Raw genomic sequence first — 27,148 nt, 5'->3', positions numbered from 1 at the left:
AGTCAAGTCACAAGCACCCACAGGTGGCCTCACATTCCAGGGACGGAGCAGGCTGACGAAGAAGAAAGGAAGAGCTATAGTAACAGGGGATTCTTTAGCCAGGGGCACAAACAGGAGTTTCTGCAGCTGAAGATGTAACTCCAGGATGGCATGTTACTACTTTGGTGCCAGGGTCAGGGCTGTCACTGAACGGCTGCAGGGCCTCCTAAAAGGATAGGGTAATGAGTTAGAGATCAAGGTACACGAGGTTGTAGACTTGCTCCCTGAGCCGGTGTGTTTGATTGTAGATGTTACATGACCCTGCTAGGTAACATCATCAGTGCGTCTCCGTCTGCAACTAAACACACTGGCTTGGCGAGCAAGGCTACAAGCTGATCCACAACCCGAGCTACAAATCTTCTCAAACTTGAGATCATAGTACATGTTGGTGCTAAAGATATAGCCAATAAAGTGAGGAAAGAGGTCTTGCATCGAGAATTCAGGGAGCTAGGTTGTACATTAGAAGGCAAGACCTTGATCATAGAATCCCTACTGTGTGGAAGCAGGTCATTTGGCCATTGAGTTCATACTGACCTTCCAAAGAGCATTCCACCCAGACCCATCCCATCCCTGCAACCTTGTATTTCCCATGGCTAATCTATGGCTAATACACATCCCCGGACAGTATGGGCAATTTAGCATGGCCAATCCACCTAAACTGCAATCAAAGGAAACCCACACAGACACGGGGAGTATGTGCCCAGTTGCCCAGGGGTAGAATTGAACCTGGGTCCCTGGCACTGTTAGGCAACACTGCTTACCAATGAGCCACCGTGATGGTCATAATCTCTGAATTATTCCCAATGCCACATACTAGCGAGTACAGAAATAGGAAAACAACACAGATGAATGTGTTGTTCAAGAGCTGGTGCATTAGGGAAGATCTTATATTCCAGAAAACCTGGGATTGATTTTAGGAAACGTGGGACATGTACAAATGGAATGGTCTGCACGTGAACCACATTGGAGCCAACATCCTTGCAGGCAGGTTTACTAGGGCTGTTGGGAGGTTTTTAGACAAGTCTGGCAGGGGCAGGGAACACAGAATATTGACAAAAGAGAGACACATTATGCTACAGCAAAGGAAGCAGGTCAGAGTGAGTCTAACTATGTTGAGTATCAGGAAATTAAGACAAGCCTAGATGGTCTTTAACATTAGGAGTGTAATATGTAAAACTGATAAGTTAAAGGCGTGCATTGACACATGGAATTATGATATTGTTACCATCAAAGAAACTTAGTTGAGGGAAGGGCTGGACTGGTAATACAACATTCCATGACTTAGAATCTTTAGGACAGACGGAGGAAAGTGTAAAAAGGGTGGTGGTAGTGGAAGTATTAATTAAGGAGTCAATTGCTGCAATAAGGAGGGATGATGTCTTGGAAGAGTCCTCAAATGAGGCTGTGTGGGTAGAATTTAGGAACATTAAGGGGCAGTCATGTTACTCGGACAGTATTAAAGGTCCCTAAAGAGTCAGTGGGAAATAGAGGAGCAAGTATGTAGACAGCTCACAGAGGTGTGTAAAAATAATAATCAACTACACTATACCAGGGGATTTCAACTTTTCCAACATTAATTCAGACAGCCATAATGTTACGGGATTAGTGCGGGCAGATTTCTTGAAATGTATGCAGGCGAGTTTTTTGTGCCAATGTATAGAAGGCCCAATGAGGGACAGCACAATGCTGGACCTGGTTCTGGGGAATAAAGGTAGACAAATGTTAAATGTAGCACTGGGGGAACATTTTTAGCAATAGCAACCACAACATGATATGGTTCAAATTTGTTATGGACCAGGAAAAAGATAACTGCAAAAGATGACTTTGGATTGGAGGAAGACAGAATTTATCAAAATAAAGCAGGATCTTTCCAAAATTTATTGGGAACAGCTCCTCGTGGATATGTCTATAGCAGAGCAGTGGCAGGGAGCATTAAAAAAAAGCTAGAGTGTGTACAGGTCCGTATGTACCATTTTGGGTGAAATACGGGAGCTGTAATTTCCAGGAACCCTGGATATCTAGGACAATGCAGAAATGGATGAGCAATAAAGCAATTGCAATAGCGAACTGAAGAAAGCAATTAGAATAGCAAAAACGGAACATGAGAAAGAACTTATGAACAGGATTAGGAAGGACCCCAAGATATTTTTAAAATACATTGAAGGAAAGAGGTTGACAAGAGAAGTAGTGGGGCCTGTCAGGGGCAGTGTGTGAAGCTGCAGAACATTGTCTTTGGCCTTCACTCTGGAAAAGGAGAATGTAGATACAGGATTCAGGAAAACAAAGTGTGAGGAACTTGCACAGTTTGATATAGGAAATAGGGACATATTGGAGGCTCTGTCAGGCTTAAAAGCAGACAAATCCACTGGCCTGGATGAATTGCTTCCCAGCCTACTCTGGGAGGCAAGGCAGGAAATTGTAGGGGCTCTGACACAAATATTTTATTCATCTCAGGTCACAGGAGAAGTGCCAGAGGACTGGAAGATGACTAATGTGGTTCCACTGTTTAAGAAAGACAGTGGAGGTGGATTCAGGAAATTACAGACCAATGAATCTCACATCAATGGCAGGGAAACCACTGGAGAAAGTTCTGAAGGAGGGAATTAATATCCATTCGGAAAGGCATGGGTTAATTAGGATAGTCTGCATGACTTTGTCAGCGGTTGGACAATTCTAACAAATATTAAATTTTACGAAAATGTGAGCCAGTATGTGGACAGTGAAAGTTCAATAGATATAGTTTATATGGATTTTAGCAAAGCTTTTGACGAGGTTCCACATTGGAGATTGATTGAGAAGGTTAAAGCACATGGAATTCAGGGAAACTTGGTGAGATCGATCAGAAACTGGCCTAATAATAGGATACAAAAGGGTAGTGGTAGAAGGCTGTTTGAGTCCCTGGAGGCTGGTGTCCAGCAGTATACTACAAGGATCAAAACTGCGACCCTTATTGTTTGTTATTTATATAAATGATACCGACGAAAATGTGGGGGTAATGTTAAGCACATTTCCAGAAGACACCAAGATTGACTAATGGTGAAGATGATGGTTGTAGTTTACAGGAAGATATAGATGGGTTGACCAGATGGATTGAGCAGTGGCAGATAATATTTAATCCTGTCAATGACGTGGTGATGCACTTTGGAAGAAACAGGATGAAGCAGTATTTAATGAATGGCAGGACACTGAATACTCAGTGGAACAGAAGGATCTTTGGCTAATTATTTGCAAATCCCTGACATCAGCAGAGCCCATGAACAGGATTGTTAATAACGTATAAGGAACACTTAAACACACTTACATTCATCACTCGTAATACAGAGTAGAACAGCAAGGAGGTAATATTCAAGTTTTACGGAGTGGTGGTTAGGTCACAACTGGAGTACTGTGAGCAGTTCTGGTCATCTCACTACAAGAAGGATGTGATAGCACTCGATGGGATACAGAGGAGGTTCACCAGGATGCTGCCTGCGTTGGAGCAACTGAGCTGTAAGGAAGGCCTGGATAGGCTTGGATTATTTTCTTTAGATCAGAGAAGGCTGAGGGGGGACATGATTATGGTGTATAAGATTATGAGGGGTAATGAACAGGGTGCATAGGAAGCAGCTGTTCCTCTGGGTTGAGGGGTCAATTACAAGGAGGCATAGTTTTAGGGTAAGGGGCAAGAGATTAGGAAGGATTTGAAGAAAAAACATTTTTTGTCAGACGGTGGTTGGAATCACAGAGAATGCACTGCCTGGGAAGATAGTGGAGACCAGAAACCTTACAACCTTAAAACATATTTGGATGAACACTTAAAACATCATAACATTCAAGGATATGATACAAATGCAGGAAAATTGGAATTCATGCACCTTCAGTGGTAGTTATTAGCTGATGCAGACTCAATTGGGTGGAGGGCTTTTTCTACACAGTATGACTCTGAGATAGAAATTTGAAAGAGGCAAACATTTCTCTACCTTTTTGACTTTGTTTCACGGGACACCGCAAGTTCGTGATACAAAAATAACCCACTCTACCCAATCCGTCCATACCATTTGAAAAAGCAGTCACACATCCTGCCTCAATTTGCTAGCATTTGGTCCTTGGCCCTGCAGGTTATAACACTCCAGGTGCACATCCAGGACTTGCTCAATAAGTTGAGGGTTTCTCCTTGCCAAACCTTTCAGGCAGTGAGTCTCAGACCCCAAATACTGTCTGGGTGAAAAAAATGATTCATCATTACTAATCTAATCTTACAACCAATCATTGTAAATCTATTTCCTCTCGTCACTGGCCTCTCTCTTAAGATAAATAGGTCCATTCCAACTGTTCCCCTCATAATTTCAAATATCTTAACAAAGTTACCCCTCAGCCTCTTGTATTTGAGCCTATTCCAGGTTTGCTCATAGCTGCATTTTTCTCATCCTGGCAACATCCTGTGCACCCTTTCTACAATCAGGTGACCAGAACTGCACACTTCGCTCAAGCTGTTGCCTCACGTATGCACACTGCTATCCATTGTCCCACACAAAGATGATGCCTCTAACGTGGGCCCTTACTCCAGGAAAAAGCACTGTGGCCACCAAACTGAAATAATTACAGGGCCAGCAGTTTCAGACCATGTAAAAGTTGTTTTTCCCATCTCTCTCCTAATCTTTTAACAAATAGGTGATGGATTTCAATGTCCACCACAAACAGTGGTTTGGCACAAGCACCACTGATCAAGCTGGTCAAGTGCTGAGGGATCCTGCTGCGAGACTGGGTCAGCAGCAGATAATAAGGGAACCAACAAGTGGGAAAAACATACTTGACCTCATCCTTACCAATCTCCCCACTGCAGATGCATCAGTCCATGACAGTATCAACAAGTGACCACCACACTAGTCCTTGTGGAGTTGAAGCCCTGCCTTCACATTCAGAATAACCATCCATTATGTCATGTGACACTATTTCCATGTGAAATGGGACAGATGTTGAACAGATCTAGAAACTCAAGAATGGACATCCATCCATGAGGTGCTGTGGGCCATCAATAGCAGCAGAATTTTACTCCAGCACGATCTGCAACCTCACAGACCAACGTATCACTCAGTTGATGACCATTGCCACCAACCCAGTGGATCAACCCTGGTTCAATGGAGAGTGCAGGACAGCATGACAGGAACAGCATAAGGCATACCTAAAAACAAAGTGTCGTCCTGATGACCCTAACAAATAGGACTACTTGCACACCAAACAGCAAGTGATTGACAGAGCTAACTGATCCACCACCAACAGGTAAAATCTAGCTCTGCAGTCCTGCCACATCCAACTGTGAATGGTGATGGACAATTAAGCAACTCACTGGAGGAGAAGGCTCCACAAATATACACATCCTTGATAATGGAACAGCCCAGCATATCAGTGCAAAAGATAAGGGTGAAGCCCTTATCTGACCACCACTAAGCCCCAAGCCATTTACATTCTGAAGCAGTCCCCACTGACCAGAAACTAAAAGCCATAAAAGTATTGTGAATAGGAGAGCAAGTCAGAAGCTGGGAATCCTGCAGCAAGTAACTCACCTCCTTATTCCCCAGAGACTCTTCATCATCTGCAAACCACAAGTCAGGAGTATGAGCAAATACACTCCACTTACCTGATTGGATGCGGCTCCAAAAACTCTCAAGAAGCTTAACACCATGTAGGTCAAAGCAGCCTGCTTAACTGGCATCACATCTGCTCCCTCCACCACCAATACAGAGCAGCAGCAATTTGTACTATCTGTAAGAACTACCGAAGAAATTCACCCACATTCCTCAAACAGCACCTTTCAAACTCAACCACTTCCATCTAGAAGGATAAGAGCAGCAGATGCCTCAGAACACCGAACATCGGAACAAGTTCCCCTCCAAGCCACTCACCAACTTGACTTGGAAATATATCACCATTCATTCACTGTTACTAGTTCAAAATCCTGGATTTGCCTACTTTACAAATTTATGGGTCGGGACACAGCAGGTGGACTGCAGTGATTCAAGAAGGCAGCTCACCACTACCTTCAAGGGCAACTAGGGACAGGCAATAAACGCTAGCCAGCCAGCGACACCCACATCCCATGTATGTTGTGATCACTCATCCCCCCCAAGGGTCTCTCACAGCTAGATTAGCAATGAATACCTTCTCATTGCACAGTACCCAGTCTAAATGACCTGGAGTCTAGTTGCTTTCTCCACATATTGGTAAAGAAAACATCCCATACACAGTCTAGAAATTCCTCCTCTCCAACATTGTGGCTAATTTGATTTGCCCAATCTCTGTGCAGATTTACTTTGTAAGCAAAAACAAGGCAGCAGATTACTACCTGATAGCTATAAATTAGGGGAGGGGAGTGTGCAGCAGGACCTGGGTGTCCTTGTGGACTGGTCACTGAAGGTAAGCATGCAGATGATAAAGAAGGCAAATGGTAGTTTAGCCTTCGTTTTGAGTACACGAGCAGAGAAGTGTGTTGCAGTTACACAGGGCCTTGGTGAGGTCACACCTAGAATATTGTATGCAGTTTTAGTCTCCTTTTCTGAGGAAGGATGGTATTGCTCTTGGGGAATTGCAGCAAAGGTTTGAGGCTGATTCCAGTGATGGTGGGACTGACATATGACAAGAGATTGACTTGTTTGGATTGTTTTCACAAAGTGGGGGGGGCAGCAGGGGGGTGGAATCTCAGAGACTTATAAAATTCTAAAGGACTAGACGGGGTAGATGCAGGGAGGATGTTTCTTATGGTGGGTGTGTCCAGAACCAGGGGTCACCGTCTGAGGATTCAGGGTAGACCATTTAGGGCAGAGATGAGGGGATATTTTCTTCACCGAAAGAGTCGTGAGTCTGTGGAATTCATTACCACAGGAAGTAGTTGATGCAAAAACATTGAATGTATTCAAGAGGTGGCTAGGTATAGAACTTGGGGTGAATGAGATCAAAGGATTTGGGGAGAAAGCAGGATTAGGCTATTGAGTTGGGCAATCAACCATAATCATGATGAATGGCAGAACAGTGTTGAAGGGCTGAATGGCCTCCACCTACTCCTCTCTTCTACATTTCTATGAATTTAAAAAATGCTTTTAAATCTATTCCGTCTCATCACTGAACTCTCTGCTAAAGTAGATCCTTCCTATCCGCTCTGTCCAGGCCCTCACATTGTTGAATATCTCAGTCAAAGTTCCCCTTCGCTTCTCCTGTTTCAGCCTTTCCAATCCCTGCTCAAAGCTGTACTTTCCAGGAATGGCAACATTCTTTTAATTCTCCTGTCCAGCCTTTGGAATTGGTTGCAATTCCATCCTTTCTGTAATGTGGTGACCGGAATAGCAGTGACAAGGTGTTGGGCACCCGCATGCGCAATGCTGCCCATTGCTTCTCACAAAGATGGCGGTCACACACGTGCCCTTCTGGATACTGTGCTTCCTAAAGAATAACGAAGTGTGAAGCTGGATGAACACAGCAGGCCAAGCAGCATCTCAGAACAAGAGCTGACCCCTGAAGGGTCTAGGCCCGAAACGTAAGCTTTTGTGCTCCTGAGATGCTGCTTGGCCTGCTGTGTTTATCCAGCCTCACACTTCGTTATCTTTCAAAAAAATATGCCGGGTCTGACAATAACGATAGCAAATCGGTGTAAACGTGAGTCTTCGAGTTATTTTTATTTTACAGCTCGAGGTCAGTATGGTCGCTTATAAAACATCTTTCCTCACATGCCGGCTCATTGATCTTCACTCACCCACTATCTCTGATCTTTCGCTGCCGTCCTCGTTGCTGTAATAACCAAGACCGGTAATACGCATGCTCCAGAGAGGTTTCACTGCGCTTGCCCCAGTCCTTGCTGGTCAGTACGCATGTATCATAATACCCCTGATAGCAAGATAAGGCTTATTCAGACCCCCGATGAATGCTGGGTCAGAGGGCCGCCATTGGAGGATTATATGGCCCAAATCAATGTCACGACTCACGGATACGTGATGGAGAGTGAGCCCATCTATTCAAGGTGTGATCGCAAAAGTTAAAGCATTTACAAGGGAAAAAAAAAGTGCTTGAGAAATTCAGCAGGTCTGGCAGCATCTGTAAAGGTGAAGATCACTCAATTTGAAACCTTAACTATTTACCTCTCTATCGATGCTGCCAGATTAGCTGTGTTTCAACAGCACTGTCTGGTTTTGTTTCAGATTTCCAGCATCAGTACTTGTTTGTGTTTACTGAAGATTTTATGAAGTGTTCAAAATTCCTCAATTTACCAGACTTTAAGAGTCAAATTTATACAAAGGATGGACCAGACTTCTATACTGAACAAGAGATATTATTCCTCACGTAATTAGACTCTAGCTGCAGATAAACAGTTATGTAACGATACTAATTAAAACACTAATCCTCATATATATGTTCCCAATGTACACAAACATACAGACATAGATAATGAAAACTGAAAGAAACATGCAGAGGGAAGGAAATCTCGGAAAGCTGTTCAGTATTTTTTTTATCCACAGGAATATGGTTACAAGGAGATCAAAACTGGGAACTTAACATTCAGGGATATTGGCCTTTAGGAGGAACAGGAAGGATGGATAGCACTGTTAATAAGAAATTAAATGAGGATAGTTAGGAGAGAGGATCTCAGCTCCGACAATGTTGAATCCATTTGGGCAGAAGTAGAAATGGCAGAGCTGTTAAACAGATATCTTGTATCTGTCTTTATGGTAGAAGATACTTTGAACGTACCATTAATGTAAGAAAATGGGGAGGAATTAAGTACAATCACTATCAACAAAGAAGTAGTATTAGAGAAACTAACGGCAGTAAAGGTAGATAAGTCCCCTGACCCCGATGCCTTGCATACTAAGATCCTAAAAGCAGTACCTACAAAGATAATGGATGCCTCCATTGTAATTTTCCAAAATTCACTGCATTCTGGAGAAGTACCAGTTAGTTTGAAAGCTACCACTGTGACACCCTTATTCAAAATGGGAAAGAGGTAAAACTGGGTGACTATAGGTCAAGTCTGAAACCAATTGTTGGAAAAGTATTGGAATCAATTATTAAGGAAGTAATATTTGGAAAATCATAATCTAATCAAGCAGAGTCAGCATGGCTTCATGAAGGGGAAATCATGTCTGACTAATTCATTAGAATTTTTCAAGGAAGACTCAACTAAGTGTTGACAGAGGTGAACCAGTAAATATGATGTATTTTGACTTCCATTTGACAAAGTACCTCACAACTAGTTTAGTCATAAAATAAGAGTCTACAGTGTCCAGGATAGTATATTGACATGGATAGGGCATTGGCTTTAAGACAGGAAACAGCAAGTGAGGATAAGGGCTTCTTTTGTTCACATTGGGAACACATGACTAGTGAGGTTCCACAGGGATTAATGCTGGGACTGCAATGTTTACAATATATATTAATGATTTGATGGAAGGAAGTTAATGTACTGTAGCCAAAATTGCAGACAACACAAGAATAAGTGGAAGGGTGGGTTCGATGTGAGATGCAAACAGTTTACAGAGAGATATTGATATGGTAAGTAAGTGGATTAAAAGTTGGCAAATAATATACAATGTGGGAAACTGAAGTGGTTCATTCTGAAAGGGAGAACAAAGATAACACAGTGTTAGCGAGTTTTGAGAAGATTTGTAGCTCCGGTTGAGGTTCTGGATGTGAGTTTGCTCGCTGAGCTGGAAGGTTCGTTTTCAGACGTTTCGTCACCATTCCAGGTAACATGATCAGTGAGCCTCCGACGAAGCGCAATACGCTAAAACTGGCCCGAAGATGGGAAACCAATGCCATCCGACAGAGTGCCACCCGCGCACAGCTGTACTTCCTGCATGAATGCCTAAGGAAACGGGTACTACCTAAATGTCTCAAATACAAACCTCCCCTTAACACCACTCTAGCCAAAAGAATAGCTGAGCAAAACGGCCGCAGAATGCTTAGAGAAATGATCAATGACGCTCACAACAGACTCCGTAAATACAACCAGGAAATTTCGTGCCAAAAAACTTTACTCACTAACGCGACAAACCATGAATGGACAGACACAGTACAACGAGCCATAGACATCAGACAGCGGCAAACACAAAAAACGAAAAAACTAGACAAACTCACACAAAATAACAACACAGACAGCACAGAAGCATGGATAAAAAACTTCTGACTGACCACTAACAGACACTGAAAAAGCCGTCTTAGTAAGAGGATTAAATTACAACTTCCGGGATGCGGACAAGAAAGATTTCTCAGCTGCGTTAGAAACAACGCTAAAGACAACAAACTCACAGAAGAAGCCCAGCAAACCAACAAACAGACAGTCGCACCTACACTAAGCAGGAAAAAGGAAGAAAACACACTCAATACACAAGAAAGGAAAGCCCTAAAAGGACTCAAAAAAGATAAAAAATATCGTTATCCTACCTGCAGACAAAGGACGCTTGACAGTCATTTTAAACCGAACAGACTACATTGAGAAAGCGAACGCACTGCTTGCAGATACCGACACTTACCAACAGGCGGCGATAGACCTGACCCCACAACTAGAGAACCGAATCATAGCCCTACTCAAAAAACTTCAAAAATCTGGAGAATTAAACAAGAGAGACTTCCAAAAAATGAAACCAGATGGATCCAACACACCACGTTTCTACGGACTACCAAAAATTCACAAACCAGGAGCCCCCCTCAGACCCATAGTGTCACTACCTGGAACACCAACCTGCAGATTAGCCAAGGAACTACACCAAAGACTAAAACACCTAGTAGAAGACTCCCACCACTCTATTCACTCCACCCAAGAATTCCTGAACACCATCAAAGACACCAAGATAGAAGAGGATGAAATAATGGTCTCCTTTGACGTAACAGCCCTGTTCACATCCATCAACATCAACCTGGCCAAAGAAACACTGACGACACTATTAGAAGAACAGAAGACACATACACCAGACACCACCAACCTCATCAGCAAGGACAACATCATCAAGCTAGTGGACCTATGCCTCACCACCCACTTCACTTTCAATAACAAAACCTACAGACAAACCAACGGTACGCCCATGGGATCTCCGATATCAGGGTTCTTAGCAGAGGCAGTAATGCAGAGATTCGAACAAACAGCTCTGCCAATCATCCAACCCAAACTTTGGGTCCGCTATGTGGATGACACCTTTGTCATTACTAAACAAAACAAATTAGAGGAGACCTTCAAGACCATCAATAATACTCTTGCTGGCGTAAAATTCACAAAAGAGGAGGAAACCAACAACAAACTGCCATTCCTAGATGTCACAGTACAGCGAACAGCCAATGGGGAACTTCAAACCAGCGTCTACAGGAAAACAACACATACGGACCAAATACTGAACTACAGGAGCAACCATCCCAACACCCACAAACGAAGCTGCATTAGAACATTATTCCAACGAGCCACCACACACTGCAGCACAGAGGAACTATGCGGAGCAGAGGAAAATCACCTATACAGTGTATTCAAAAAGAATGGGTACCCTACGAATACAGTCTGCCAATTCCTCAGCAATAAACCCAAACAAACAGACAAAACGGGCCCAGAAACCATAACCACTCTCCCCTACATCAAAGACATTTTGGAAATGACTGCCAGACTACTCAGACCTCTTGGCATCAGGGTAGCCCACAAACCCACCAACACACTAAAACAGCAGCTAATGAACTTAAAAGACCCTATACAGACAACAAATAAACCGAACGTCATCTACAAAATACCTTGCAAGAACTGTGACAAACACTACATTGGACAAACTGGCAGAAAGCTAGCCACCAGGATACATGAACATCAACTAGCCACAAAACGACATGACCCACTATCACTTGTATCCTTACATACAGATAAGGAAGGACACCACTTTGATTGGGACAACACATCCATCCTAGGACAAGCCAAACAGAGACATGCACGAGAATTCCGAGAAGCATGGCATTCCAACCGGAACTCCATCAACAAACTCATTGATTTGGAGCCCATCTACCGTCCACTGAGAAAAAGAATAGGAAATGACATCACCAACCCAAGGAAACCTAACCAGATAAATAGAAAGCGGGACATAACACCAGCGCTTCGACGGAGGCTCACTGATGATGTTACCTAGAATGGTGACGAAACGTCTGAAAACTAACCTTCCAGCTCAGCAAACAAACTCACATCCAATAACACAGTGTGGAGCTGGAGAAACACAGCAGGCCCGGCATCATCAAAGGAACAGGAAAGCTGATGTTTTGGGTTGGGAGCCTTCTTCAGAAATCAAAAAGAACAAAAAGAACAGAGTATTATTTAAATGGAGAAAAACTGGCAAAAGCATCAGTACAGATTGATTTGGGGCACTTGTGCATGGAACACAGAAAACTAGCACACAGGTGCAGGAGTAAATCAGGAAGGCTAATGGATTGTTGGCCCTTATTTTGAAGCAGTTGGAGCATAAGAGCAAGGAAGTCTTCTGCAAATATACAAGTTGATGGTGAGACCACATCTGGGGTACAGTGAGCCATTCTGGTCCCTTTTATTGAAGGAAAGATATCATTTTATTGGAGGCAGTTGAGAGAAGGTTTCTTAGGATAATCTTTGGCATGAAGGGATTGTGTTATGAGCAAAGGCTAAACAATGATCAGAGGGCATTGTCTCAGAATTAAGACTGAGATAATAAGGAATTTCTCCTCTCAGAGGGTTGCGAGTCTTTGGAACACTTTGCCACAAAGAGCTGTGCAGGCAGAGTTGTTGTGTGTGTCTAAGGCTGAAATAGATAAATTCTTGATCAGTTGCACATCACTTTCACGACTGTGTTTTAACTGACCTGCATTATTCAATGTCAGAGAAAATAAAATTGCCTTCTATTGTTCAATCAATCCCAAAGAATCTTGACCTATGAGCCAGGACAATGTATGGCCTTACAAATAGGGAATCTCGATGGAGATGGAGTTTGATTGATGGAGTGTATAACTTAAGTCATTGTTTCCCAAACCATTTTCCACAGTGGCACCATACTGAGGGTTGAAAATTGATGTAACACTTCACATTTTTAGCTCTTGGCCCGTAACCCAGGAGACTATAGCAACACGAGTCAATATCTAAACATTGCCAAAGATGCCCAAGAGTGAACTATACAGTAAATGGAAAATTCCTAGGGAAAATTGATGTACAGAGAGATCTGGGTGTTCAGGCCCATTGTTCCTTGAAGGTGGCAATGCAGGTCAAGAGAGTGGTCAAGAAGGCATATGGTAGGCTTTCCTTCATTGGACGGGGTATTGAGTACAAGAGTTGGCAGGTCATGTTTCAGTTGTATAGGACTTTGGTTCATCCACATTTTGAGTACTGTGTACAGTTCTGGTCGCCACATTACCAAAAGGATGTGGATGTTTTGGAGAGGGTGCAGAGGAGGTTCACCAGGATGTTGCCTGGTATGGAGGGCACTAGCAATGAAGAAAGGTTGAGTATATTAGGACTATTTTCATTAGAAAGACGGAGATTGAGGGGGAACCTGATTGAGGTCTACCAAATCATGAGGGGGTACAGACAAGGTGGTTAGCAAGAAGCTTTTTTCCCCAGAGTGGGGACTCAATTACTAGGGGTCATGAGTTCAAAGTGAGAGGAGGAAAGTTTATGGGAGATATGCATGGAGAGTTCATTACGCAGAGGGTTGTGGGTGCCTGGAACATGTTGCCAGTGGAGGTGGTAGGTGCAGAACAATAGTGTCTTTTAAGATGTATCTGGACAGGTACATGGATGGGCATCAGCAAAGGGATACCGACCCTTAGAAAATAGATGACTGGTTTAGACAGAGGATCTCGATCAGCGCAGGCTTGGAGGGCCGAAGGACCTGTTCCTGTGCTGTAATTTTCTTTGTTCTTTGTTAGGAAAATCTCTGACTCAACCACTCTTTCAGGCAGTGAGTTCTATCTCCCTACAACTTCTGAGTGAAAATATTTCTCCTCAACAATCCTCTTATCCTTCTATCTATCAGTTTAAATCTTTTTGCTCCTGGTTATTGGCCCCCTTCTCCTATTAATGGAAAAGGTCCCTTCCTATCCACCTTACATGTCCCTCATATCTGTATGCACCTCTGTCAGGTGCCTGTAAATCTGCACTGCTCCAGGTCAAACAGCCACCAGCCTGTGAGGCCAGGAGTATGCCTGCAGGAATTCCCTCTCACCACCCTGCCCCACCCCATCTGGGATAATGCATCATGCTGAATAAGTTGCAACTGCCTGGGATAGCACATTATAAATTGAGTTCCACTATTTCCAGAGTTATAAAAAATGGTAAGTTTGATTAAAGTACACAAGTACCCCAATTTAACTGATGTTCAGTGCAATGTTAATAGAAAAAAGTTGATTGGGTTTCTGTACTGAACAAGAATTATTATGTTCTGAAAAAGGGTGACGAGACTCAAAACTTTCACTCTGCTTTCTTTGCACAAATGCCTATAGACCTGCTGAGTTTCTCAAACACTTTATGTTTTTTGTTTCCAATCAGAAGTGGATCTTCAGTTCTCTGGTTTATTAAATAATTATTGTTTATTACAAGTAATTAAACTCTGGATATTGGAAAACAGACGTAAATTGTTGACATTTAAAATTATTAATGAAATCTCTACTTCCCTTATAAAATCCCCTTACATGTACATATACACAAATAGGGAAAATAGATTATTGGCGGAGGTAGAAAAATATGGGACAGTTCGATGGTCTTCGCTTTCCAATTCGGATGTTGAAATGATCCTGGCAAGATGTCAAAAGTGGTGTGCCACAGGATTGATGCTGAGACCTGCACTCCTTACAATTTATATAAATGATTTGGAAGAAGAGACCACAGGTATGGTAGCCATATTTTCTGATGATGCAATGATAGGTAGGAAGGTGAGGTGTGAAGAGGATATAAGGAGACTACGAAGGGATATAGAGAGGTTAAATGAGTGGGCAAAAATCTGGCAAATAGTGTATATTGTGGGAAAGTGCTAAATTATCTATTTTGGCAGAAAGAATAAAAAGAAGCATATTACCTAAATGATGAGAGATTGCAGACCTCTAAGATGCAGAGGGATCCTGGTGTCCTAGTGCGTGAATCCCACAAGATTAGTATTCAGGTACAGCAAGTAATAAGGAAAGCTAATAGAATATTATATTGGATTGTGAGCAGAATTGAATGCGAGAGTAGGGAGGTTATGCTTCAGCTATGCAGGCAATTGGTGAGATGGCATCTGATGTACTGTACAGTACTGGTCACTGTACTTACAGAAGGATGTTAATGCATTTGAAAGCAGTTTAGAGGTTTACTGGACTAATGCCTGGAGAAGTGGGTTGTGTTGTGAGGAAAGATTGAACAGGTTAGACTATGTCCTTGGAGCTTAGAAGAGTCAGAGTTGCCTAAATCGAAACATATAAGATAGTGAGGGGACTTGACTGGGTGGATGTGGAAAGGCTATTTCCTCTTATGGGAGAATCTAGAATGAAGGATCATAGTTTAATGATAAGGGATAGCCCATTTAAGACTGAGTTGAGGGAATATTTTTCTTTCAAAGGGTTGTTAGTTTTTGGAAGTCCTTGAAACCTAACCATTTCCCCTTGACTTTCAATGGCATGACCATCATTGACTCTCGCTCTATCAGCATCCTGGGGAGTACCATTGACCAGAAGCTGAACTGCACTAGCCATATAAATTCTGTGGCTACAAGAGTACTGAAGAGGTTAGGAATCCTGCAATGATTAACTCACCTCCTGACTCCCAAGGCCTGTCCACATTCCAGAAGGCACAAGTTTAGAAGCTTGACACCATCAGGATGAAGTGGTTTGCTTGATTTGCAGCACATCCACATCCAGTCCCTCCACCACCAATGCTCAGTCGTAGCAACAACTGTCATTGTAATGCTGCATCAAGGACACTGTGCACTCAAGCGACTCAAATCATGGACTGAACCAGGCTACATCTTCAGTCTCTTCCCTCCTTGCCTTATCGCTCCCTCACTCTAAGCCTACCCACTGTCATTTTGTGCCAATTAGTATGCTCACAAAGCCTCAAAACTTGTTACTGGATGTAAGCAGGACTCCATCAAATCACGGGATCCCAATAGAGTAAGTCAAGGGCAGTCTACATTACCAGGTCCAGACCCTGCTGGGGGTGGTCAGAATCAGGGTGATATCCTCACAAGGGATGAAGAGCCAAATTACCAGTAGCTCACCTCCTGTCTTGACTTTTTCTGCCTGGGTGTGGGCTGTTTTCCTCCTGAATGAGAGAGAGGCAAGAATTAAGGGAGATAGAAATGGTGATATAGCTGCTACTGTTGGTCCAGGTAGGGATGTGTCCTGAATGAGTGAGTAGGTAGCACAGGAAGCACACAGGGTAAGCAGTGTTGCAGGTTAGGATGGGTGACAGTGAACGAGGGAAGATGTTGCAGGCAGGAGTGAGAGTGGTAGAGCATGACTGTGTGTTTGGTAGCTGAGATGGAAAGAGTAGAAGGTGTCTGAGAGAAGATGATGGCAATTATGCTGGTGAAGTGTGGAAAGTCACTGATCTACTTCCTACATTACTGGGAATTTCTCCAGACTGTTGAGACTGCAGTGACCTGGGTGGCAACCTCATACCAGGCTGGCATGGCCTAGAGTCATATGATGGTCACTGCTGGTCCTGGGTGAGGAGAACTCCGGAAAAGAAAAGTTTTGGTATGAGGCCAGGTTCACAGAAGTGAATAGTCAATGCCCTGTCCAGCAGGAGCTCCAGAAACCTGCCCACAGAAAAGGGCCTATCTGCCACATCCAGAACAAATGCCAAAAATCATGCGCAGTAGCTCTTGACTGTCGTTGCTTGTCTGGGGGAGCAATGGAATTTTAAAGGTGACATTGGTGTAAGGAATACTCTAGTTTCTAGGATAACTGCTGAGATGAGTTTTTCTGGGAATGGCATATCGTGAGCTGAGGAGGTAAATCGAATGGGAGAGACATCATCATAGGGGTGTGGTATATAATTAATAAGGCATGAGGTGGAGGAACGCAAAGGCTTCCCAGCAATAAATCCTGCAAAAACTCAATGTAATGCAGGGGAGAATGGAAGATACTGCTTTTAACCAAGGAAACTGACTAAGGAGATGGCTGCAGTTTTAAACATGTGTACCAGAGCATATTGTGAATCATATACAATGCTGCCATTAACTGGAACAGTGACAGCAAAGACAGGCAGAATTAATCCAGTAGAAACTTAGGGAAGCCTACTTGACAACAATGTTTTGATTGACTCCTGGCCATGTACCCATGGCTTGTGTGGGACCAGTGCAGCAGAAACATCTAGTCTGCACAGAGAAAGAGTCAAAAATCTCTTTGTTCTGTTTCCTCTGTGGAAGTATAAGCAAGTGTCCAGTAACAACTAGCTATCTTCCACTCATCTTTCCTTGCAAATCTCCTAAGGAGGAACAAAAGCTTCAAACACATCGAAGGATGAACTTTTAACTGGTGAACGAAAGGCTGAACATTAGTGTACAACCAATGTCATGTCAACATCAAATAATCTGAAGGAAGGGCAAAAATACAATGTATCGAACGCTTTGCCTGCAACGGTAGTAGATTTGCCAACTTTAGGTACATTTAAGTTGTCATTGGACAAGCATATGGACGTACATGGAATAGTGTGGGTTAGATGGGCCTCAGATCGGTATGACAGGTTGGCACAACATCGAGGGCCGAAGGGCCTGTAATGTGCTGTAATGTCCTACGTTCTATGAGTGCTATGGTCCATACGGGTACTAGCGAAACGTGTTTCCCTGATTATGTTCTTTTTTCACCCTTAATATCCATGCCTTGTCTGTGTTTGTGTGTCTATCTAACTGTAAGAGAGGGAATTTAAAGGTATAGAATTTAAATTGTGGGAGAATTCAAAGATAACAATCATATTTATTCCTCCCATTGGTTAAAAACAATCTGTTTCTTTGTTAAATACAAAAATCTGGTGTAGACTTTCCTTTCATCTGAGTCTGTCAGTCAGGTAAATTGGATAGATAGATGGCATCTTCTTACATACTGGAAATAGTGGTGGTTTATTTCCAGTATGCTACCCCAGTGAGTTGTGACCAGTTCCACCTCTGTGAACCTGTTCTCATATCAAAATGTTTCTTTTCCGGGAGTTCTCCTTGAGATATTCCAAAGGGCTCATTTTTGATTTTTGGGGCTGTATTATTTTAACATAGAACATAGAACATAGAACAGTACAGCACAGAACAGGCCCTTCAGCCCACAATGTTGTGCCGACCATTGATCCTCATGGATGCACCCTCAAATTTCTGTGACCATATGCATGTCCAGCAGTCTCTTAAATAACCCCAATGACCTTGCTTCCACAACTGCTGCTGGCAACGCATTCCATGCTCTCACAACTCTCTGCGTAAAGAACCTGCCTCTGACATCCCCTCTATACTTTCCACCAACCAGCTTAAAACTATGACCCCTCGTGCTAGCCATTTCTGCCCTGGGAAATAGTCTCTGGCTATCGACTCTATCTATGCCTCTCATTATCTTGTATACCTCAATTAGGTCCCCTCTCCTCCTCCTTTTCTCCAATGAAAAGAGACCGAGCTCAGTCAACCTCTCTTCATAAGATAAGCCCTCCAGTCCAGGCAGCATCCTGGTAAACCTCCTCTGAACCCTCTCCAAAGCATCCACATCTTTCCTATAATAGGGCGCCCAGAACTGGACGCAGTATTCCAAGTGCGGTCTAACCAAAGTTTTATAGAGCTGCAACAAGATCTCACGACTCTTAAACCCAATCCCCCTGTTAATGAAAGCCAAAACACCATATGCTTTCTTAACAACCCTGTCCACTTGGGTGGCCATTTTAAGGGATCTATGTATCTGCACACCAAGATCCCTCTGTTCCTCCACGCTGCCAAGAATCCTATCCTTAATCCTGTACTCAGCTTTCAAATTCGACCTTCCAAAATGCATCACCTCGCATTTATCCAGGTTGAACTCCATCTGCCACCTCTCAGCCCATCTCTGCATCCTGTCAATGTCCCGCTGCAGCCTACAACAGCCCTCTACACTGTCAACGACACCTCCGACCTTTGTGTCGTCTGCAAACTTGCTGACCCATCCTTCAATTCCCTCGTCCAAGTCATTAATAAAAATTACAAACAGTAGAGGCCCAAGGACAGAGCCCTGTGGAACCCCACTCACCACTGACTTCCAGGCAGAATATTTTCCTTCTACTACCACTCGCTGTCTTCTGTTGGCCAGCCAATTCTGTATCCAAGCAGCTAAGTTCCCCTGTATCCCATTCCTCCTGACCTTCTGAATGAGCCTTCCATGGGGAACCTTATCAAATGCCTTACTGAAGTCCATATACACCACATCCACAGCTTGACCCTCATCAACCTTACTAGTCACATCCTCAAAAAAACTCGATAAGGTTTGTAAGGCATGACCTACCCCTCACAAAGCCGTGTTGACTGTATTTGATCAAGCCATGCTCTTCCAGATGGTCATAAATCTTATCCCTCAGAATCCTTTCTAACACCTTGCAGACGACAGACGTGAGACTTACCGGTCTATAATTGCCGGGGATTTCCCTATTTCCTTTCTTGAAGAGAGGAATTACATTTGCCTCTCTCCAGTCCTCAGGTACGACTCCAGTGGAGAGCGAGGATGCAAAGATCTTCGCAAGTGGCGAAGCAATTGCATTTCTCGCTTCCCAAAGCAGCCGAGGACAAATCTGATCCGGGCCTGGCGACTTGTCAATCTTAATGTTTGACAAAATTTTCAGTACATCAGCTTCCTCTATCTCTATCCATTCCAGCATGCACACCTGCTCTTCAAAGGTTTCATTCACTACACAGGTCGTTTCTTTCGTAAAGACAGAAGCAAAAAACTCATTTAGGGCTTCCCCTACCTCCTCAGGCTCCACACACAAGTTCCCTATGCTATCCCTGATCCCATTTTGTTATGGCTTTCTTTATAATTCTGACTTGAATCATTTATTTGATGACGGAGATGGTTTATGGTGTGTTTAGGCTCACATAGAAAGAGAATTTAAAGAATTTATCAATGTTCTCAGTTCTCAAACCTCCCTTAAACTTAAAGACACAAGACAGACATTAATCTCATATACAGAGTAGGGAGGGCGACCTTGCTCTGATTGCTTGCCACAGTATTTGATTTTTAAAGGGTGATTTCCTGGCCTCTTGGGATGAAAGTGCCCCCAGCCCTCAGCTATTTTGTGCACAGCACCCACCCCATTATCCTTAGGGTGTGGGGTGACCACTTGAAAAAGAGGAATAGCTGACTGAATTTGGCCTCCCTGAAGGCAACGGTCCCTGTGATAAGCACTGCCTGAATTATCCTCTCCTGGACCTTGTCTTTTCATGATAACTTTGCAGCTATTTTGTGTTCGCGGGCTCTAAAATTTGAATTCTAACATAAAGTTGAAGGTTTAGGACTAATCTTTCACATACAACATCTTTAGGAACATTCCAAATGTTAACACTTATAAATTAAAAAACCAGTTCTGTGAAAAATCATGAATTAATTTCATGTTTTATCAACTATTCATCTATAATTGAGACTCCAGTTTTATTTTCTGTTCCTGTATTGGCATCTAATTATGAGCTTGTTACGAGCTTCTGCCAGAAGTGAGGACATTCTGTATACAATTTAAATGCCATTCTTTCTAATGTGTATGACCTAGCAGAATAAACTATCATGAGAAAAGTGTAAATGTTCAGTGTCAATTGTGCTGATTAGGGTTAATTCTTCACTTTTGCTGTCAATTAATCTGTTTTGTCTGGTAAAGGTTTCATATGTTATCACAGTCCAAGTCACACATGTTTCTTCATTGTTGCTACAACTGACTACATTGTGATTCAGAGCATATCCTGGCCCACAGAAATACCAAAATCTATTCTGAGATGCACACTAGACCACATGTTGAACCAAAAATAATTGTATCCAGTCAAGTTGCCCTAATTGACTGCAAGTGAATTCACTTAAAACTTGCTTAGAAAGTTTTAAGATTTAAGTGGAATAGTGAGTGAGCAAAAACCTGGCAGGAGCATAATATGGGAAAATGTGAACTGGTCTGTTTTGGCAGGAAGAAAAGCAGCAGATTATTCAGATTAGATTAGATTCTCTACAGTGTGGAAACAGGCCCTTCGGCCCAACAAGTCCACACTGCCCCTAGAAGCATCCCACCCAGACCCATTCCCCTTTAGCCCACACACTCCTGAACACTACAGGCAGTTTACCATGGCCTATCCACCTAGCCTGCATATCTTTGGACTGTGGGAGGAAACCGGAGCACCAGGAGGAAACCCACGCAGACACGAGGAGAATGTGCAAACTCCACACAGACAGTTGCCTGAGGCGGGAATCGAACCTGGGCCCCTGGCGCTGTGAGGCTGCAGTGCTAACCACTGCGCCACCATGCAGCCCTAAAATTTAAATGAAGAGGATTACAGAATGCTACAGTCCAGGTGTATGAATCACACCAAGTCAATCTGCAAGTTACAATGAGTGATTTGGAAGGTAAATGGAATCCTAGCTGTTGTTGCAAGGGGGAGTGGAGTATCAGAGTAATCGTCTTGTTACAGTTGCAAAGGGAATTGGGGGAAACTATCTACAGTTTGGGATAATAAAATGTGAGGCTGGATGAACACAGCAGGCCAAGCAGCATCTCAGGAGCACAAAAGCTGACGTTTCGGGCCTAGACCCTTCATCAGAGAGGGGGATGGGGAGAGGGAACTGGAATAAATAGGGAGAGAGGGGGAGGCGGACCGAAGATGGAGAGTAAAGAAGATAGGTGGAGAGAGTGTAGGTGGGGAGGTAGGGAGGGGATAGGTCAGTCCAGGGAAGACAGACAGGTCAAGGAGGTGGGATGAGGTTAGTAGGTAGCTGGGGGTGCGGCTTGGGGTGGGAGGAAGGGATGGGTGAGAGGAAGAACCGGTTAGGGAGGCAGAGACAGGTTGGACTGGTTTTGGGATGCAGTGGGTGGGGGGGAAGAGCTGGGCTGGTTGTGTGGTGCAGTGGGGGGAGGGGACGAACTGGGCTCCCCAGAGGAGCTCGAACAGTTCATCCACTTCACCAACACCTTCCACCCCAACCTTCAGTTCACCTGGGCTATCTCCAGCACATCCCTCACCTTCCGGGACCTCTCAGTCTCCATCTCAGGCAACCAGCTTGTAACTGATGTCCATTTCAAGCCCACCGACTCCCACAGCTACCTAGAATACACCTCCTCCCACCCACCCTCCGGCAAAAATTCCATCCCCTATTCCCAATTCCTCTGCCTCCGCCGCATCTGCTCCCACGATTAGACATTCCACTCCCGCACATCCCAGATGTCCAAGTTCTTTCAGGACTGCAACTTTCCCCCCACAGTGATCGAGAACGCCCTTGACCGCGTCTCCCGTATTCCCCGCAACACATCCCTCACACCCTGCCCCCGCCACAACCGCCCCAAGAGGATCCCCCTCGTTCTCACACACCACCCTACCAACCTCCGGATACAACGCATCATCCTCCGACACTTCCACCATTTACAATCCGACCCCACCACCCAAGACATTTTTCCATCCCCTCCCCTGTCTGCTTTCCGGAGAGACTACTCTCTCTGTGACTCCCTTGTTCGCTCCACACTGCCCTCCAACCCCACCACACCCGGCACCTTCCCCTGCAACCGCAAGAAATGCTACACTTGTCCCCACACCTCCTCCCTCACCCCCATCCCAGGCCCCAAGATGACATTCCACATTAAGCAGACGTTCACCTGCACATCTGCCAATTTTGTATACTGCATCCACTGTACCCGGTGCGGCTTCCTCTACATTGGGGAAACCAAGCGGAGGCTTGGGGACCGCTTTGCAGAACACCTCCGCTCAGTTCGCAACAAACAACTGCACCTCCCAGTCGCAAACCATTTCCACGCCCCCTCCCATTCTCTAGATGACATGTCCATCATGGGCCTCCTGCACTGCCACAATGATGCCACCCGAAGGTTGCAGGAATAGCAACTCATATTCCGCCTGGGAACCCTGCAGCCATATGGTATCAACGTGGACTTCACCAGTTTCAAAATCTCCCCTTCCCCTACTGCATCCCTAAACTAGCCCAGTTCGGCCCCTCCCCCCACTGCACCACACAACCAGCCCAGCTCTTCCCCCACCCACCCACCCACTGCATCCCAAAACCAGTCCAACCTGTCTCTGCCACCCTAACCGGTTCTTCCTCCCACCCATCCCTTCCTCCCACTCCAAGCCGCACCCCCATCTACCTACTAACCTCATCCCACCTCCTTGACCTGTCCGTCTTCCCTGGACTGACCTATCCCCTCCCTACCTCCCCACCTATATTCTCTCCACCTATCTTCTTTACTCTCCATCTTCGGTCTGCCTCCCCCTCTCTCCCTATTTATTCCAGTTCCCTCTCCCCATCCCCTCTCTGATGAAGGGTCTAGGCCCGAAACATCAGCTTTTGTGCTCCTGAGATGCTGCCTGGCCTGCTGTGTTCATCCAGCCTCACATTTTATTCTCTCTGGAATCAACCAGGTGAACTTCCTCTGCATCCCCTCCAGTGCTAGTATATCCCTTCTCAAGTAAGGAGACCAAAATTGCACACAGTACTCCAGGTGTGGCCTCAACAGGACCCTATACAGCTGCAGTATAGCCTCCCTGTTTTTAAACTCCATCCTTCTAGCAATAACAGACAAAATTCCATTTGCTTTTTTAATTACCTGCTGTGCTTGCAATCCCACCTTCAGCGATTCATGCACAAGGACACCCAAGTCCTTGCAATTTTTACCATTTAAACATAGTCCATCTTGCTGTTAGTCCTACCAGAATGTCCTATCATACTTATCAACAGTGTACTCCATCTGCCAGATCTTTGCCCACTCACTTAGGCTATCTATATTCCTCTGCAGTGTCTTCTGCACACTTTGCTGTACCACTCACCTTAGTGTCATCTGTAAATTTTGACACACCACACGTAGTCACCAACTCCAAATCCCCAATTCCATGCAAGAAACTCCCAACGAACTACGCAGCTGCTGAGTGGGAACATTGCTGTCGATGCCGTGGACTCTTGTTAAGTAGCCTTCTGTGCTTTGAGAATGGAAGCAACACAAGGAGTTATGAATATGGCAGGTTGAGAAGAAAAATGGGCATTTGCAGAGGGAAAAGACAGCTTTCTAAAGGAGAAATGCTACAATATCTCTGTCACATCCTGAGCACCACAAAGACAACCCCACCTTTCCACACCGCTTCATGGCACTGTCATCAAACGTGTTTCAGAATCGGGGAGCCACATTCAGAGGACGTTCTGAGCAGGGACCAATGGCTCAGTCAGGGAGTGTCTTAAAAGAAGAGGGAGAGAATTCTAGGACTTGGGGCACCAGCAGTGAAACCCTGGAGCAATTGAAATCAGAAAAGGATCAATTTTTATTTTAGATGGATATATGAATAGGAAGATTTTAGAAGGATATGGGGCAATTGCTGGCAAATAGGATTAGGTCGATTGGGATAATTTTTTTTCCTCTGAAGAAGGGTCTAAGCCCAATACATCAGCTTTCCTGCTCCTAAGATGCTGCTTGGCCTGCTGTGTTCATCCAGCTCCACACCTTGTTATCTCGGATTCTTCAGCATCTGCTGTTCCTGTTATCTCAGGTCAGATTGGGATGTCTGGTTGGTATGGATGAGTTAGACTGAAGGGTCTGTTTCTGTGCTTTATGACGACTTGTATAGTGCCTTTCATTATTGGTGGCTATCTCAGAGCAATTTGCAAACTGTTAGGTACAATTTGAAAATTCAATTCCCATCATAATTTTAAAAACTACAGCTATTAATTTGTACTTGGCAAGACCCCACAAATAAAATGACACTGCTTTCTGTTTTGTTGTTCTTTGGGGGATGAATGTTGGCAAAGAGACTGGGAAGGAATTTTTTTTGCCCATTTTCTTTTTTAAAAAAAAAGTCATTTCTTCATGAACGCTGCACTGGAACATCAGCCTGGAGTTTCTGCAGTAGGCACCACCTAGTGAATGCAGAGACTCACCCGTTACGCCTTCAGGGAAGGAGGGGGGAAATCCTCTAACTGTAAAACTTGTGAACAGAATGAGCCTGGGGTTTTAAAAACAAGTCTGTAGCACTTCTGTGTGATAGTATCAACTGCTCAATTGGCTATTGGTGCATTTGATGTCATTGTGATGTGCAAGAATAGGACGGGAGTGGTGTTGTGGATCCCAGTGCATCGACATTGAGAGCAGGGGTAAGGAATATGCTGCCTGGAAATGTGGAGGCAGGTTTAATTGAGACACTCGAGGGCATTGGATGGTTATTTGGCTAGAAATAGTGAGCAGGGATATAAGGAAAAAGGCAGGAGTTTGGCACATTAAAAGAACTGATGCCGATGGGATGCACTGTGATTCTATAAAGGTGGCAGTACTAGACTCTGTCAAAGACTTTGACATTCAGAGTGAGGGAATTACAGGATATCAGAACAAGCGAGTGTACTGACAGATGAATGTTAAATGTAATTTATACTAAGTGTTCTTGGACTGTGACTACTTTCCTGTAGTGTTGTTGAAGAAATAGCAGTAACATTTCTTTTTAAAGAAATGTGTAGACTAAATATTTTGAGCAGAGAAATACAACTATAGTTGGTGTCTCATCTACAAATTGTGGCATAGTAATATGAAAAGGGCCCAAATGGAAAAGAAAGACCATTCAGCCAGCCGTATTTGTACAAGCTACATATGAACAAATGGTTCTGAAGTTCAGTGACACAGTCTGTTTCCATTATTCACCTGACAATTAAGAGAATTCCTGATTTAAAAGTGAACTTGGGAAGTTGGTGCTTTTATCATTAAGGCAAAGATGCGAAAGGATAAACACTGTTTAGATAATGTAGGAGTGTCAGGTAAACAGTGACGAGCACAAGGAAATGAATCTTAAGAAACAAGTTTCAGTTAGAAATCTCAGAATATTTTTGTTTTCCCCTTGATTCATTCATGGGATTAGGGCATCACTGGTCAGGCAGCATCTATTGCCCATCCCGAATTGCCCAATGGGTAGTTAAGTGCCGACACAATGCTTTAGGTCTGGAGCCACATGTAGGCAGTTGGGTAAGTAAGAATGGCAGTTTCCTTCCCTAAAGGACATTGGTGAATCACATGGGTTTTTCCTGACAATTAGTGGACAAGTAGTGGATTTTTGGTTGTCATTACATTCTTAATTTCAGATATTTATTGCATTCAAATTTCACCATCTGCCATGGTGGGATTCAAACATGGTCCCCAGACAGCTGGGTCTTTGGATTAACAGTTCAGCAATAATACTACCAGGCCATTGCCTCCCCTACAGGGGCAGCCAACTGATGGAAGCTTTTGAGAGTCCCTCATTCAATCAGTACAATGCTTTAAGCTGGTAGGGGCATTATGAAAAAGATAACTGTTGCTCAGACACTATTAGAACATATTAGAGACTATTAGGATAGCAAGCCTCAGTACCTTCATTCTTGTTTCAGCCACTACGATATTTGTTCAGACAGCTGACGATGGAAAGTAAACATATATTTATAGTGTGAGGACATATTTATAATGAGGTGTCACCCTGGCACGTAGTGCCCTCAAAGTCATCTTGTTTTGTTTTCCTTCCACTACATTGAGGTGCAGTCCTGGGATCCTCCCCTAGAAAGGCGTGAACTTGACCTATATTATAGCCTCGTGGCCATAGAGTTTTGGTTGGGCAATCCTGGGGGCATTTATGCCCAGATTTGCTGAGAGAGATGAAGGTGCACCCTCCTCACCTTGAAATCCTGCAGGTTTGAAGGTGGAGGTAGAAGGCCCAGCCCCCTCTCTCTCTCAGGACACTCCAGGAGACTTCTAGGGCCTGTGTGGGATTCCTTCTCCAGCTGGGTGCCTACTGTCACTGCCTGTGAGGACAGAGTTTTCATCACCCTGTCGCTTTGCTGTTTGGTACTGAGAACTGATGATTAGAGCAATGAAGTGAAGGCCTGTTTATAGGGACATGTGCAGATGCCATGCCAGGGGCAGTATGGTGCAGATAAGTCTTCCAATCGTTCTGTCAATTTGCCTAATATCCCCCTCAAACCTGCCTGCTGC

At 44.1% G+C, this 27,148-nt stretch overlaps 2 protein-coding genes across 4 annotated transcripts in view; one reads left to right on the top strand and one right to left on the bottom strand.

Annotated features, from left to right (window-relative positions):
* The window catches only part of epsti1 (epithelial stromal interaction 1), a 106,939-nt gene that overhangs the window by 15,406 nt on the left and 64,385 nt on the right, over positions 1-27,148 (top strand). The gene's annotated exons all lie outside the window — the stretch shown is intronic.
* The window catches only part of LOC125457351 (zinc finger protein 239-like), a 34,530-nt gene that overhangs the window by 7,125 nt on the left and 257 nt on the right, over positions 1-27,148 (bottom strand). Inside the window, exons 2-4 of the mRNA XM_059650010.1 lie at positions 17,132-17,202; positions 10,536-10,565; positions 7,763-7,893 (exon numbers count right to left, since the gene is read on the bottom strand). Of these exons, the coding sequence (XP_059505993.1) occupies positions 7,763-7,893; positions 10,536-10,565; positions 17,132-17,202 (232 nt within the window). The remainder of the gene's footprint in view (positions 1-7,762; positions 7,894-10,535; positions 10,566-17,131; positions 17,203-27,148) is intronic.

Source organism: Stegostoma tigrinum, chromosome 12 (genome assembly GCF_030684315.1).
Source record: "Stegostoma tigrinum isolate sSteTig4 chromosome 12, sSteTig4.hap1, whole genome shotgun sequence".
Lineage (NCBI taxonomy): Eukaryota > Metazoa > Chordata > Chondrichthyes > Orectolobiformes > Stegostomatidae > Stegostoma > Stegostoma tigrinum.
Note: the sequence above shows the minus strand (reverse complement) of the source record. Positions and strands in the feature narration are given on the sequence as shown.